This window comes from Hibiscus syriacus, unplaced genomic scaffold (genome assembly GCF_006381635.1).
Source record: "Hibiscus syriacus cultivar Baekdansim isolate YM2019G1 unplaced genomic scaffold, ASM638163v2 tig00110120_pilon, whole genome shotgun sequence".
In the NCBI taxonomy this organism is placed as follows: Eukaryota; Viridiplantae; Streptophyta; class Magnoliopsida; order Malvales; family Malvaceae; genus Hibiscus; species Hibiscus syriacus.
The window spans coordinates 298,592-315,331 of NW_024062596.1; the positions used below are offsets into that span (position 1 = coordinate 298,592).

At 35.7% G+C, this 16,740-nt stretch overlaps 2 protein-coding genes across 2 annotated transcripts; both read right to left on the minus strand.

Moving 5' to 3' along the window:
• Positions 1–1,044: 1,044 nt before the first annotated feature.
• Positions 1,045–3,831, minus strand: LOC120215458 (probable 2-oxoglutarate-dependent dioxygenase At5g05600). Its single transcript, XM_039213145.1, has 2 exons — positions 3,286–3,831; positions 1,045–1,634 (listed from the first exon to the last, which is right to left on the minus strand). The coding sequence occupies exons 1-2, from the start codon at positions 3,789–3,791 to the stop codon at positions 1,058–1,060; spliced, it is 1,083 nt and encodes a 360-aa protein (XP_039069076.1). The 5' UTR covers positions 3,792–3,831; the 3' UTR covers positions 1,045–1,057.
• Positions 3,832–6,305: 2,474 nt separating this feature from the next.
• On the minus strand, positions 6,306–16,248 carry LOC120215457 (calcineurin subunit B-like). Its single transcript, XM_039213144.1, has 6 exons — positions 16,046–16,248; positions 15,826–15,950; positions 15,586–15,679; positions 15,300–15,409; positions 7,249–7,323; positions 6,306–6,362 (listed from the first exon to the last, which is right to left on the minus strand). Exons 1-6 carry the CDS (start codon positions 16,113–16,115, stop codon positions 6,312–6,314), a joined length of 525 nt encoding a protein of 174 aa, XP_039069075.1. The 5' UTR covers positions 16,116–16,248; the 3' UTR covers positions 6,306–6,311.
• Positions 16,249–16,740: the final 492 nt, after the last annotated feature.

The following is a 16,740-nucleotide window of genomic DNA, read 5'->3' on the forward strand; positions in this document are numbered from 1 at the left end:
GAGCTATGTTCCATAGCAATTCTGCAAGATACTGTTGGCCATTTTTCTTAAGGGCTAGTCTTCGCTCAAGCTCTGGTTGCGGGCGATGTTGTGTTTGATGTGTTGGGCTCGTTACTTGTTATGTTGTCGGTTAACGATATTTTTTTAGTTCTAAGTTTTTTGTAATAGCTTGTTTGTGTTGTATTTCTTGATATGGTGTTGGTTTGTTATAGGGCGGGTGTATGGTTTTTGTGATGTTTTAGCTTTGTGTGTGCTGATTCTTACCATCTCAAGGCGCATTTTTTTTTTCATTTAGGATTAGGGTGGTTTTTAATGAGGTCCTCGAGGTGGTGTACTTTGTAATCGTTCTATCCATTTAGGATTATGGAGGTTTTTAATGAGGTCCTCGAGATGATGTACTTTGTAATCGTTCTTAATACAAAGTACCCTCTTTCAAAAAAAAAGTATTTGATATTTACCTTTGAAACAAATAAAAATATATTTAAGATAATAAAAGCCTAAATATATGAAAATAATAAAATTACTCCATCCATTAATATTTTACATACCATTGTTTTTGCTGTAAAAAAAAACAACGTTTGACGGACCTCAAAAGCTATGCCACCAGAAATACTAAATAAGCTCCGGCAACAAGAAGAGCATTGAGGACTGACGACTCTCGTAAAAAAGACACAAATCAGTCCCTAAAATCCATGCATACAATAATGTAATCCGTAAAGAGAGGCCACTACCACACACATTGTTTTGTAATCTATATAGATAAATTACGTATTTAGTCATTCTCACATTTATGTTTTACTTACTTAACTATTTTTTATCAAAATCATAACTAAAATTATATTTTAGTTTCATTTTGGTCACTCACCATCTTAAAAAAAGAACATTTAATTTTTTCAATGATGATATGACATTACCTTATGGTGACATGTCAGCATTATTATTGATTTTTTTAACGATGAATGACCAAAACATAATTTTAAGTATGATTTAAAAAAAATAGTTGGTTGATCAAAATGGAACTTCAAGAATAGTTGGTGACTAAAAAAGTAGTTTACCCTCAAGTAGATCCCAAAGATTCAACTTGTGCCTTTCCACAAGGACCCTTGGTCCTAATATAAAGCCTATACTCATCAAACGTCATGGGGCTGTACAGTGCTGGCTGCTCCTCACTCACAAGCTCTTTTGCCGGTTCAATAAGTAAATCACTCTTGGGATTGTAAAAGAAGGCGAGTGAAACACGATCTTTCACTGAATTCACGATTACACGATGCTCGACACTTTTATAAATCGCATTGCTCAGTACCTGAATTTGATCTCCGACGTTGACGATGAACGCATTGGGAACGGGCTTCACGGTGATCCACCGGCCGTTCTTATGAACTTGGAGACCGGCGACGTCATGGTCGGGGAGGAGGAAGGTCATTCCACCGGGGTCTGAGTGGGAAGAAAGGCCTAGTGTAAGGTCAGGTTGAGGGCACTTGGGATAGAAATTGACCCTTAAGCATGCACCGATGTCCTCTCCACCAAATGCGTTTTGTAGGTAGTCTTCTTTTAGTCCTAGATTTGTGGACATCGCCTTGAGCAGCCTTCCACCCAGTTTTACAACTTCAGCACCGTATTCTGAAAGCAGTTCCCTGCATAATGATTTAAGAATTATGAGACAACAACAATAATAAAAGAAAAAGCCGTTTTATATCTATTTGAGGTTTTATATATTGAACTTAAAAAGAAGGGATGGACTGAGGGCGGGTGAGGCAATTGTATCAACTTCTTCATTTCTTAAAGTTTTAGAATTCCGTCCATATTAGGAAGTAATCTCAATGGTAAAGTATGCTGGCGAAATCACAAATATTTTTTTTTTACGATGGACACACATATATTAACAACATAAAATTTTTGCATAGATAGAGACAATCAATAAAATAAGTAATTATTTAAAAAATTTAAATTCAAGTGTATATCCTCAATAAGATGTGGAGATTCACCAACAAAATTCTCAATGATTTGAATTTGAACAACTTTATCTATAATTATATATGAGTTTAACCCATGGTTTTAAGAACCGGACCGGTTAGCGAACCGGTCATGTTATCGGTTCACTGGTTCAACCGGTCGAATTGGTCCGACCGATCGGAAGAATCGGACGACGTCATAATTATTTAAAAAATTAAATAAAAATACTAAAAATATTTAATAAAAAATAATTTTGTATATCACAAGTCATATTCAAAGCAAATCATAACATATATGAGTTAAAAATCATAAAATCAAGTGAAACAAAATGATTCAAATTAACTACAACATAATATTTAAGATAAAACATATTAAATAATAAATATAATTATATAACTATAATTAAAAAATAAATTTGGGGCTAAAAAAATCATAACAAAATGATATTGTTTGGTTTAATTTTTTTTAAAAGAACAATCTCACATGGCTAAGAAACATAGAATAACATCCCAAAAGTCTAAAGAGTAAAAATATGAGAACAAAACAATCATGGCTAAGAAACATAGAAGAGCATCCCAACTAACTCCTATAAATAATAGAGGTAATTTGACATTAAAAATCATGGAGCCTTTTGGTGAGCATAGAGTAAACTATTTTTTCACTTCAATCAAGCTCGAATTTTAGGCTTCAATCGAGCTTCTAAATTTTTTTTGAGTTCAAGCCTTTTCGAGTTCAAGTTTCAATATTATATTTCAATTTCGAGTTGAACTTGATAATTTTTAATTCATGAGTTTGAGTCGAGTTGAGCTTACTTTTAAAGTTTGAGTCGAGCTCAGCATACTCGAGTTCGACTTGGCTCGTTTAACAAACGACGTCGTTTGGTTTAATTTTTTTTTTAAAAAAAATTGGCGATTTTTTCCGGTTTTCAGCCGGTCCGGTTCGAATGGTTCAACGGTTCCGGTCGGTTCACTAATAGCAGTTCAACCGTTTAGTTTGAACCGGACTAGCAACGGTTCTCAGTTAAACCGATTGAACCGGCCGGTCCGGTCCTGTTTTCAAAACAATGGTTTAACCAGATTTAATATCAGACACGTACTACTTTGTAATAAAATAAGGACCATATTAATATAAATTGAGCAAGTTTTAAAGATTAAAAACATATTAATATAATATTGAAGCAGCCATGCAATTATGTGGTCTGATGTTATATATGTTATGGTCAAATCTGGATTCGTTTGTTATTCTTTTCCATTTCCGCCTAACGTGTTTGATTGCATATAGTAAAATCGCTGTTGAGAGACATCGTTGGGCAGTTAAGGATTGGTAATTCACCTGCAAAACGAAGGCTGTGAGGGCCACTTGCTGTGATTCCTCAAAGAATCCGGCAAGTAATGAAGAAAGAAGTAATCGCTCCAATCAAGGGTGGCTCCTTTCTGGACTCCCAACCGGCTGCCGTAGCCTTCATAGGTGGTCGGCATGTTGGCGTACTGTTGTTTGAATTCAAGCGGCATGTTAAAGAAGTGACGCCACGCCTCGCGCGTACGCTCAATTAGCTCATGGCTAACACCGTGGTTCGCTGCCTGGAAAAACCCCCACTCCTCGCAGGCGACGGCGATGAGTCTCACGGTCTCTTCATGGAGAGTGGGGTCTTTTCCGAAGAGGTTAGTAAGATCAATAACTGGAATATCCACGTGTTGGTGGTGGTTTTCAGTTTCATTAGTGAAGGATGGCCGGTCACTTGGTGCTTTCACGTACCGCTCTGGAATAGCACGCATGCCACTCTCAGACAAAGACTGAACTCGAACCACCGGTTCAGGCCAACTCGTAAGACCACTCATCTTAACGTTAATTCCTAATGAATAGAAAAAGGAAGAGAAAGCTGAGTGATATTGGTGAAGAGAAGAGAACGGGAAAGGGGTTTATATAAGGATTAGGGAATATTAGAGAGATAACAATAACATATAGATACAAAATCTTACGTTAGAGAATAAATTTAAGATCATTAAATGAAGAAAAATAAAAAATCAAAATTATCATTAATAAGTAAAAATATATTAATTCATTTATACTTTTATGACGGACATAAGTAGATTTTAATATATATCTATGAGTATTTGAAGTTTTCAAGACATTATCATCACTCATTTTCGTCGTATTTGAAGGAGCAAAAAAAAGTAAATAAATGTGCTTAATTTTGTAAGAAAGTATCTTACATTAAAGGTAAGAAACTATTGTATCGGGTGTTGTTTTGCTGGGATCGGAGAAGAAAATGGAAGAATGATAAATCAGAGGGAAAATGAGAGAAATTTTGACTGAGAGGGTCAGCTTTGATAGTGTAAATTAATACGGGATATTAGTGGGTCGGAAGTTTTTTGCCTTCATTATCAACGTGCGTTTTAGGGGACAGCCAACATCCTCAAGTTTTATTTTTGTTGGGCCCACACGAAATTTTCCACATTTGCACGTTGCGTTCTTACATAAGGCCTCAATGGTCCTTCCACCATAAAGTAATACTCCTTCCTTCTCTAGAATTATCATTTTTTTTAAATATCTATTTTAAATGTATTATTATTTTTAAAAGGAAAATATAAATTAAATAATATATGTGTATTATAAATTTAATCGTCAAACATATTTGAAATTGTTATACTTTAATAAATTCACCGAGGACTTGGTCAATATAATCACCTCAAACATCAATTAAAAGTCACCTTAAGAATTACTTTAGTCGCATCGTTATCTGGACTCCCTTCACTAACTTTTGATGTGACTTTGATAATCAAATTTTACGGTTTGTACAAATTAATAGCCTAAAGTAATTATGATGAACCTAAACTTGACATTAATCACCCTATAATCCAGATATTTATCATCAAAACAAGACTGAAGAAAATGACCTTTTTCTAGGATCCGTTCTCCTTCTTCAAAAAAGTTTTCTTCTTAGTTCTTCGAAAGAGAAATACCAATTAATTATTATTCTTTTATCCATCACACTTCTTTGTCCAAAGTAAAAAAGAACAAATTATAAACTATGATGAATCCAATTTATTCTGTGCTAAGAAAAGCTCACCATTTGGGCTTGTTTTTTGTTATTATTCAACTTCAGATCTATATTAGGCACGATTTATGTTATACGAGTGAATCTCCCTATTGGATTCAATTATATTTCTTTGGGCCACTTACAAAGATCATATCAAGCTATCCAAATGTCAGCTCAATTCACAAGTCAATCTGGTAGGTGCAATTGTAGAAACCCTAAACCACTACGAAGCCCAAGCGTTGGGGTCACTATGAAATGTAGATTAAAATTACATAATATATACATATAATAGAAGCATATTATAAAAACTATTTATCAAAATGGTCATTCCAACCTCTAATTTTTTTAAATGTTCTAATTCTTAACGTTTCATTTTAAGATAAAAATTTCCGTTAGTTTCTATACATAGAAGAGTTTTATTGCCATAAAAGGAAACATATGATCAAAATGCTCTAAGAAAAAGAATATGAACCAAAATGACAATTTAGTCGAACGTTAGAGAGTTATGAAATTAAAAATGTAAAAACGAAGAACCATTCCAACCAACATGAGTATTCATCTCTTTCAAGTATTTTTCTTTGCTGGATTAGCTTTGTATTTTGTGATGGTCTGCGTAATGAAAGTATTTTGCCTATTTGGTTTTCTTTCAGTTTGATAAAGGGTAAGACAATTCCTGAAATTGGTCTCCATCTTATCAGCTCTCTCTGCGATGATTATAGATATCCCGTAATGCTATTTTGGATGGCGTTGTATAAAGTGCCATTCACTTGCGCAGAAACGACGACGAAAACGATAACGACGGGCGACTGAGCAGAGCACAAGTTATGCTCGACTTATATATAGGTTCGGATGAACTCATTTGATAAAAGTCCATATAGTAGAATCTGAAATTCTCCTAGTTTCGTATGATTATTGCTCAATATAATCTTCAAATTTGATAACTCTAAAGTTTTATAGTTTCAGCTATATATTATACTAAATCTCAACTATTTATTCATGGTATATGTATTTCATTCTTATCCTTCCTCTAAATCCAAATTTTTGAATCCATATCTTCAAGCAGAACATAATTTAAAAAGAATAAAAAAAAGTTGAATAAATGAACAAACCAATAAATATTGAACGCAACCAAATAACCATTGAATTGAAACTTCCTCCAACCAATCCCACTATAAATACTCCTCCATGGTACATAAAAACCTAAACTTATAAAAAATAGAATTTTGAAGATAAATTGGGAAACCTGAAGCTTATTGTTATACAAGGTTGATTTTCTTTATGGAACATGAAAAGCCAAATATGTGTAGTATGTATTCACTTAGTCAACCGGAACTTCAACCTCCATTTTCAGTCCAGAGCTCCCCAGAACCTATGCCATAAATACAAAGCAATGCTAAAGATCAAAGAGCATTATTCAAGCAAAATTATAGCCCCAAATCAAACCTTACTAGACAGTTTTTATAAATGGACATCACTTCAGATCCTGTCAGAAGTTTTATAAATGTTTCTCAATCTCATTTCAGAACCTCATACACTGCTATGTCGAGTAGTTTATTCAATCGAGATCCCATAGAGGCAAATTATCAAATTCCTAGTTGCAGAAAGCACAGAAAATGCAAGCAACAAATACAATTAAACCTTGAATTGTTCACTTCCTTTTTTACCCAACAGAACATGGAACTTTAAAATAGGTATAAAGCCAGTCAGATATAGCATAGTAGTTGTTGGTCCAAGGTCTTTCATCAAGTATAAAAGGTCCATAATTCATATTACAGCCAAAGAATGCCCACCTACGAGTGATAAATGGTATGTAAGACCTATTTTTGCTGGAGAAAGGGTCAGTGAATGCATGCGTTGAATACGGGTAACTTTTCATAAGCTTTCCTATATATTTGGCGAATCACAACCCATATCAATACCCACATATATATCAGACAAAGGTTATGAGCACGATACTTCAGGAAAAATGGTAAGATAGACTTAGACAACTAAATAATATAATCCTAATGATATATAGAGTTAACTAATTTTTTATGTTACTCAGACTTGAATGTGTGTCACATAGGATATATTGGTCTCTCCTAATCATCCAACATGAAATTGACTCTATTGATCTCTAACTATATCCTCTGAATTTAATCATACTGATCTTTCCCGGTCATTAATTTCCTTTTACCAGCCTAATAAATTAAACTCTTATGCAGAAAACAGGAGAATGAAAACTATAATAGTAATATAAACAAAATGGAAAACACCTTAATGAAGTCATCCAATGTTAGGTAAGAGTCCTTTGAGTAACCTGCTTCTTTCAAAAGTTGGGTCAAGACTTTCTGCAAAAAAGAAAGAACAAAAGAGTAAGTTGTTAACGCACACCGCAAGCGTATGATCAATCTCACATGTTGCTATCCTTAATGGAGAAACCATAAAATACTCTATCTTGTTCATAGTAATGTTACAACCAAAATGAAATGGAAATATTTACTTATATAAAATACAGAATGATGTTTAACTTTGAAAATTTTATTATGTAATTTAAAGATAATCTTAAGGATGCAGTAGTCAATTGCACCATTAAATCATCATCATTTTTTTATAGGAATAACAGGCCTCATTAAAAACCTCCTCCTTGATTAACGGAGCCTGATAATCACTCCTTAATCTGCAGAGGGAGGAAGAGTTCCTTAAAAATTTTATTACTCATACGAACTTACATAATGTTTAACAAAAACTCCAACTGAAAAACACAAAAACTTAACCACTCAAGTAACAACCAAAAACCTAAAAACTCAAACAATAAAACTCATTGATAATGCCTAACAATCAACCAATTTCCATCTTGTCTAAACTATCAGCCTCCCCATTACACGCCCTTGGAATCCATCTAACTGAGTGCACCCTATCCGAGATGAGTGATGAAATCTCCTTAACTAAAGGTAAGATAAAAATAGGGGCCAAAGTTGGGGTCAATATCCATTCCACAGCCGACTTACAGTCACTTTCCACAATCAACCTTCCAATAGTAACCCAACAAGAAGACATAGATTTCAATTCCTCTCTTAATAGCCTTTAACTCAGCAACGGAGGGGACCTTGACCTATATTTTATGAAAAAGTCAGAAGAGAGTTGTTGTTCCAGTCTCTCAAAATACCTCCTATACCTCCATTTGTGCCATCAAGTCTAACACTCCATTAACATTCATCTTCAAAAAATCAACAGGGGGTGGGAACCAGCGAATCACCTGAACATTCTTAGGATTAAGAGCCTTAATACCGTATGCAAGAGATGGATCATCAATCACACATCCTCCTGAATAGGAAACTTAGGGTACTTGGCTAGAAACCATTTAGATAACCTGAATCTAGCAATAAAAAACAGAGAAATCCTATCAAGGGGAGCACCTTCGAACACCATTGTATTCCTAGCTTTCCAAATCGACCAAAATACTACTCCCGGAATAAATTTCCAAATCAACGATTTCCCCCTCAGTTCACCCCAAGAACTGAGCAAAGAAGGTGGGTCCTTTGGAAGTACCAAAGCTATATCCCAAAAGCTTACTATCTTATTCCATAGTTCCCAAACTACAACACACGAAATAAATAAATGTTGCACTGATTCCACTTGTTCCTTACAAACGGACAAAGAATTTCATCCCCTAGCTGCATTCCTCTTTTCACCAATTCTTCTCTCACTGCCACTTTCTGATGAGCTAGCTGCCACAGGAAAGCTTCAACACGAGGAGGAGATAATCCCTGCCACACCCCTTTTAACCACATATCAGAACCCCCCGACATATTCCCGAGTGCATTTCTACAAGATTTTACTGAAAACATTCCATCCCTACTTGCAGACCAAGAAAGAAAGTTTCTACTGATTCTGTCAGTTTAAAGTCTTCTACTGATTCTGTCAGTTTAAAGTCATTCAGTTTTGTCATCAATTCCAGCCACTGCTCCAATTCCCAGTCGCACAAATTCCTTCTGGTTTCGACGTTCCACACCCAACCATTCAAATCAAAACAACCAAACTCAGCAACCTTACCCCATCTGTTTGTAAACAACATACATTCTAGGGAAAAGATTTTTTAAAGGAAACTCGTCAGCCCATGTATCTGTCCAAAAAGAAATAGACTTTTCATTCCCCACTTTCAACTTAGAGTGTGATCTGATCCATTCACCCTCCGAGTCGTTCTTCAAGAAATTGTTAGCAATACCTCTCAAAATCCAAGAAGATTTGGGCGTAAACACCTTGCTAATAGACATGGAATTACAACTAACCTTGTGTCTGCAACATAACACACTTTTCCACAAAGTATTCTTTTCATTGGCAAACTTCCACACCCATTTTCCCTAAAGAGCCCGATTAGAAAGATTCACATCAAGAACACCAAGACCATCAGAATTCAGAAGCTTGCAAACTGATTTCCAATTAACCCACTGTATCCTCCTTTTTTCCTCATTACCCCCCATAGAAATCTGGCCATTAATGAATTGAGCTTCTTACCAATAATGCAAGGCATTCTAAAAAGAGATAAGAAGAATATTGGTAAGGAAGTTAGCACCGACTTCAATAAAACTGTCCTGCAAGCCAAAGAGAGGCAAGAAGCTTTCTAGCCGGAAAGTTTGGAGCTAAAATTCTTGAAAACTAGATCCCATAGAGCTTCTGAGTTTTTCTTAGCACTGAGAGGAAGTCCCAAGTAATCTGTTGGAAAGGAACCCACTGAACAGCCCACTGCTAATGCCCACTCTGTTAAGACTTCCTCTTCCACATTAATACCAAACACTTGCTCTTAGCTAGATTTAGATGCAACCCTGTCATAATACTAAAAATCCTCAACACTCTCTTGACATTTTTAATCTGGGAGAGAAAAGCTTGAAACAGACCCCTGTCTACTGCTTTAGTTATCATCAAATGAAGCAGCTCACCTACAATGTTAAACAGTAACGGAGATAAATTGCACCCTTGCCTAAGTCCTTTGGCCATAGGAAACTCTTCCGAGGGAGACCCATTTACAAGAACCGAGATTGAAGCTGTTGATATACACTGAGATATCCACGACAACCATCTCTTGCCAAAACCCATCTCTGACATTACTCTGATTAAAATTGGCCATTCCACATAATCATAAGCTCTACAAAAATCTACTTTGAAGACAACCCCTTGTAACCCTTGTTTTCTCCAGTAATCAATCCCTTCATTTGCTATAAAAGCACAATCCAACAGCTGTCTCCCCGGTATAAAAGCAAACTGAGATTGACTAATAATATCACCAACACAACAACTCAGTTAATTGGTCTAAACTCCTCTACACTGTCCGGATTTAGCTTCTTCGGAATAAGTGTGATAAAAGCATGATTTACACCATGCTCCCATTTCCTTCCAAAATAGAAATCTTCAAAAAATTTCAACACGTGTTCCTTTAAACTTGGCCAGCATTTTTTAAAGAAACCCATTGTGAAACCATCCGGTCCTGGAGCTTTAGAGCTGTCTGATGAAGCTATAGCCTGCCAAATTTTCTGTTCTAAAAATTGCTCTTCAAGTTTGTTAGACTGTTCCCCTGACAGCTTAGCAAATTCCAGAAGTAAGTCCTCCACTTCCATTGTTGAATTGGAGTTGTAGGCTGCCTTAAAAAATTCTAAAATATGTTACTTTAACTGTTGAGGATCTGAAACCACATTCCCATTTATCATCAAGCTTAAAATTTCATTTCTTTTGCTTCTGTTCAGTGCAGACAGATGGAAAAACCTTGTGTTTCTATCCCCGTCTTTAATCCATCTAGTCCTTGACTTCTGAAACCAAGTGCTTTCTTCGATTCTATACAACCTCCATAGATTAGTTCTACACTGCCTTAACTGATTCCACTCCTGCTTCGAGAGAATTCCACCTTGAGCTTTACAATCCAGTTCATTAATATGCCTTTCTAAATCAGAAATCGACTCATAAATCCCAAAAAATTTACTGCTTGACCATTTTCTGATTGATGTTTTTGTTCCTTGTAAGATGTTGAAGATTCCCCTTCTGTTATTTCTCCCCCTCATAGCAACCATGGAAGATTTAACCAATTCCTCAAATCCTTCCTCCTTTAATAGATAATTAAAAAATCTGAATGGTTTAGGACCCCAATTAACAGCTTTATCCTCTAGTGAAACTGGATTATGGTCAGATAAGGATCTAGGCAAAAGTATTTGCACTACATTCGGAAAACAAGTCAGAAACCTCCCAGAGATTAAGAACCTGTCGAGTCTTTCCCAAGTAGAGTCTTCTCTATTATTACACCAAGTATACCTTCCTCCCACCATAGGGAGATCAATTAAGTTCGATTGCTGTAAGAAGTTTCTAAATAAATCAATAGAATGCCAATTTTGGGACTTGCCCAACTTCTCATCCGGATCGAGATACACATTAAAATCTCCCCCGATACACACTAACAAATTTTGAGCAGACACAAACTCCAATAGTTCCTTGAAAAATCTTCCTTTTCTACTTCAATTGATGGACCATAAACATTTATAATCACACTCTTCAGTTGAATTTCTGAACTTCCCAAAGACTACTATGAATCTGCCATTTAAGAGGTTGTTTGAGACTACAAAATCATTTTCATTCCACATAATCATTAATCCACCTGCAGATCCCACTGCTGGAACAACAATACCTTACATTAGAAGAAAGTTCGGCTTATTCCTCTTCACCAAATTAGCTACAGCTCTTGATTTTTCCTTTTTTCCAAAACCCCTTACATTCCATGAAATTATGTTGACATTTATCATAATGAGAAATTCAACACCAAAACCTTTAAGCTAGTCAACAGAAGAACACTAATCCCCTGAATTCCCCCATTCCCTACTTTCGGCCATTCCCTCCTCAAAATTTATAATTTTGTCTAGAAAAGCCTTCTTCCTCTTTAAAAGATATCCCCAGTATTTTGTGACTTCCCATGTAGCCAAAGCCTCCTCCAAGAACAACGAGAATGTTGAAGAATAAACCTTAGGGAAACTAACCACATCCAAAGCTTCTCTGATCAAAAGCCTTCTCCTACTTCTACTCACTCTCCCTGGCATAGAACCAGGTATATATCCAGTAGAGAACTCTTCTACATTCCTTGAATATTGAGCAATACCCACTTCTGAAATCTGAGGAACATCAAATTCCTCATTAATGGAATTGGCCCCTTCCACTAAGGAATTTAGATATGATTGTCTGCTCAAACTAGGGATTAGAATATTCCTATTTTGAACAACCAACTCCCTTATTTGAAGTCCCTCATCTTTTCTACTCGGATTATGCCACACCATTCTTACCCTAGTTCTTCTATATACTCTAGATACAGATCCTCTTTTCCACCTTCCTACTGGACGTTCCTACCACACAAACTTCCAGACAAGAGGTCCAAAGGACTCCAACTCCTTAAACCATTTATGACAGACTCCTGATTGGCTCCCAACACTTGAATTCCAACCTTTTGGACTGGTACGAGTTCCCTTTCCACCTCTGTTTCCTCTATACTTCTAAATTCTTTGTCCAGTTCAACTTCTTCCTCTATCCCTTCAGAATTATTATTTTTAGAAAGCCCTCTACAATGTGACTGAATTCTGACATTTGATTCTCCAGTATTCCTTTTTAAAATAGAGTCAAGCTTAGCAGGAATCAAAATCTGCAAGTTTGATTTCTCCAAATCAGTCTGCTGAAGATCACTTGGAATGTCACCTGAGGATCTATCTGTTTACCATAGCCCAATTCTATTAAGTTAACAGCTGGCCCAGTTAGAGAGAGTCTTGTATTAATTGGGGTGGGCTCACTAAAGTCGTCTGACTGTGCTTTTTCACTACTATAACATATATTATTCCTCAACCCGAGGCCCAGATATTCCCCTCTTAAATTCAAATTTTCCTCTCGTAGTTCTGACACCCTTTCTCCACTGGGTTGACCTTCATCTACCTGCCCCATTAAATGTTGATCCTCACAACCACCAGTCGCAACATTACATACATCCCCTTCCAACCACGTGTCGACTCTACCTCTAGTATCCTCACTAATATGTCTGACCTACCAACCCCTCCTGAGTACCGATCATCTCCCTCCTCTGATGTTGCAACTTCCCTGTACGCTCCACCGCCGTCCACCGCTGAATTCACTGCTGAAAAACCATTCTGTTTCAAATAAACCGAGCCCACATTAATTTTAACCAAATAAGATCTCCCATACGATCCAAGTGTAACTGTTTCCGGTATATCAAAAGACTGGCCACCCTCAACAATGCCCTTGCAACCGCCATATCCTCTCTTCTAGCCGTCGAATCTTGAATGCAAATCACTTCCCCCATCTTGAAACAAGTTTTTCCAGAAACAGGACATTCCAACATAATAACGGAACTCCAACTAATTCAACCGAGCAAAATGACATCGGTAAGCCTTCCTCATTCAGAAGCATATCAAGCCATTCAAACCAAAATGATAATATCTCAATCTACTCGACCACGCCTCCTTTAATTCCTCCACTGAAGCAAAGGTTAAAATGCAAGAGTTTCTTGCGTAACCCCATTTGACTAACTTGACTTTGATCCCATCACTCGCCAGACCTTTCATCACTAGATCCAAATCAAAGTGTGTTTTAATGATCCCTGCCAATGATCTTTTCACCCAATCCGATTCATCCGAGGGAATGTGCATCTCCCACAAGTTCCTCAGCCCTGATTTCTTCCTAGGAATCCCCACCCTATTTTCTTTGCTCACCCGATCTTCCCTCATCCCAACATTGGAGACTAACGCATCCTTATACGATCTTTCATCTCTCAATCTATTAAAGGACTCAATATCAATTTTTATTCTCCAATATCCTCCCTTATACAACATATCTTCTTCCCTTATGAAATTTCTACTGTCCACTTGGCAAGGTCTCTGCTTCTTATACTTAGCTACCCCAACATATATTTTCTTTCCATCAATCCAAATACCATTGACATTTTTCACCGCCTTCTTCAATCCTTCCTCCTTTGCAAACTGAACGAAAGCAAACGTATGATTACTATAGTTCGGTTTGCTATAACTACTCGGGATGAAAACTCGCAGTACACGACCTGTTGTTGAAAAATTTCCTTCACTGTTTTCCAAGAGACTCTTTTGCTCAGATTATCCACAAACACCGTCCAATCCTCGCCAGAGGACTGAAAACCTAAGATACTCTCTCTCTCTCCAGTTTTCTCTCTGACACTCTCTCTCATCTTTTTCTTGGTAGGATTCCAATGGTTTATGCTTTATTTTTTCTTCAGTAAATCATCATCATCATATGATGCAATCACTAAATCACTGGTAGTCATTAGCTAGTAGCCAATGCATGCTTTTCAGGACCAAACACCCTACTTGAGACAGCTTTGATCAAATATGAGTTTACTAAGTACCATGAGAGATTTAACGAGGAATAAAAACTAAAGTATTCATTAACAGCCTCAGTAAATCATTTTCTATTGACCAAGCTATTTCTAAAGAACACAAGAAAATGAAGAAAACATTTCCCAAAAATCATTTTGCATGAAACAGACCTTCAGTTAGGGTCATCTCAGTAGAACTAATAATGAAGGTGCTCATTGTATATATTAATCAAATGAAAAGAAAATGAACAACTAAAACGCTTCTTTTGATTCCTTCTATATCCAGATGGAGTGAATGAGCCAGAAAGTCAAACCAATCATGCAAACGCCTTTATAATGATTCATCGTAAACGAAAATCATCTGCTTCAGAAAGAAAATAAAAAATTCAAGGGAACCTACAAGATCAGTTTGCTTTAGTTCTTTCTCCCTGTATTGTGGATAGTCAAAATGTAAAATTGATACAAAAAAGATTGTAGAAAATTAACAATACATATCTTTCTCGCATCCGAAGTTATCTGAATCCGGAGACATAGAAAAAACTGTAAACATATTAATTACAGATAAGACTGATTTGCATTTTTGCACAAAGATTCTCCATTTCTCCTTTTATTGCTGATTCTGTAACAGGTTTTTCATATTTTTTTCTTTATCATCACAAACAGACATTGCTAATAGGATTTTTTGAACTAAATTCATTCATTACATTAGATGTTTTCATTGTTTTTCAGCATGCTAACAGCAAGAGTGCACTGGATATCCCACAATGGATGCAAACAGAAAATCAAATAAGTGAATTTACGCATATTTTACCGATGGAAAAGTAAATTATGGTCAGAATACAAGCAATCATCAGCATTCACTTGCACTTTTATTTATTTATTATTTTTCAATCATAATATAAAAATAAAATGAAAACCATTGAAGGAAGAAATAATTGGTTTTACCTCTCTTTGGTTATCAGAAATAAAAGAACCGGACAAATTGCGTAACACTTCTAGTATGTCATTGAAAGACACCTTTCCATTGCCATCAGAATCATACACTTTGAAGATAACTGAAACAGAGAAAAAAATTAAAAACAAACTAATTTTTAAACATTTTTAAACTTCAACTAACAAGGGGAAATAAAAGGTAATCATCTGAATTCTTTTTCTTGTGACCATAGATTCAAATCAGATTGTACCTAACCGACAAAGTCAAAACTCTAGGGAAAAGACGGTGAAAATTCACGTTTTATTTTCTGCTGTACGCTTGCCTTAGCACTAAATGCTGACAAGAAGGCAACAAAGTCCTTAAAGTTCAAACCATCCATCTTAAGCAACCTCTGTATATGCCAAGACATCAACAGAATAAATTCAATCCTTTAATAAAACTCTAGAAAAGCATGTAAACGCTAACATTGGATCACAAATTCATATTCACACCCAGAATTTAATTAATGACTCCAATAACATCAACTCGAAAGACTACCTGAGAGAGCGGATTCATTGCAAACTCCGGAACTGATAATAACTTATCGGCAGATATAAATCCCTTTGCATTTAGATCTAACTGAAAAAACCTTTCGTACAATGAAACAATTTCCTGCTGGGAGACTGCATTCCCACAATCACGAACAAGTCAAAATTTGTTTGATAAAACAACAAAATGGAAGAACAAATCGAAGAAACCAAGCATATAGACAACCTACATAATTTCTGGCAGCGATTTTGAACTTCTTCGATATCATATTGAGTAAGCATTGAAGAAGAATTGCCCATCGTGTCTCACTGATAAAATCTACAATTTTTCATCAAATAAAAAAGAACCAACTTATCATTATCACTGAATAACCAATGCCAATCGATAAAAATACAAATTACGTTTTAACTTTAATGGATACAAGGAAACCGAAAGGTAGACCTCAAGATGCCCATTCAATAAGCTAGGCTTGATAATAGTACTAACCAGCTAACTACAAGTAGGTAACTCTACATTACAAACAAAAGCGAACCCATCAATGATTATACCAAATTTATCAGCACCCATCAATTAGAACATTAATTACCTTTAAAATACCCCACTTTTCCTTTGAACTGTTTGGTTCCAGAGAAACAAGAAAAAAAAATGCGGTCAGCCCTAGCTTGAAGTCAAATGGTTTATTTTTTCTGAAGAAACAATCCATCAGCTGAACAAAAGTATCAAGACCCTTAAAATGTTTTCTGAGAAACTTTTTTAGTTTTTTATTCGGATTACTTTAGTTTGAATTGTTTTCGATTCATTTAATTTCGATTTGAGTTAATTTCAGTTCGGTTACTTTTAGTTTAACTAAAATTTGGGTTGATTTCAATTCAATTTAAGTTATTTCGAGTTTTAGATTAATTTTAAATCATCCTATTCAGATAA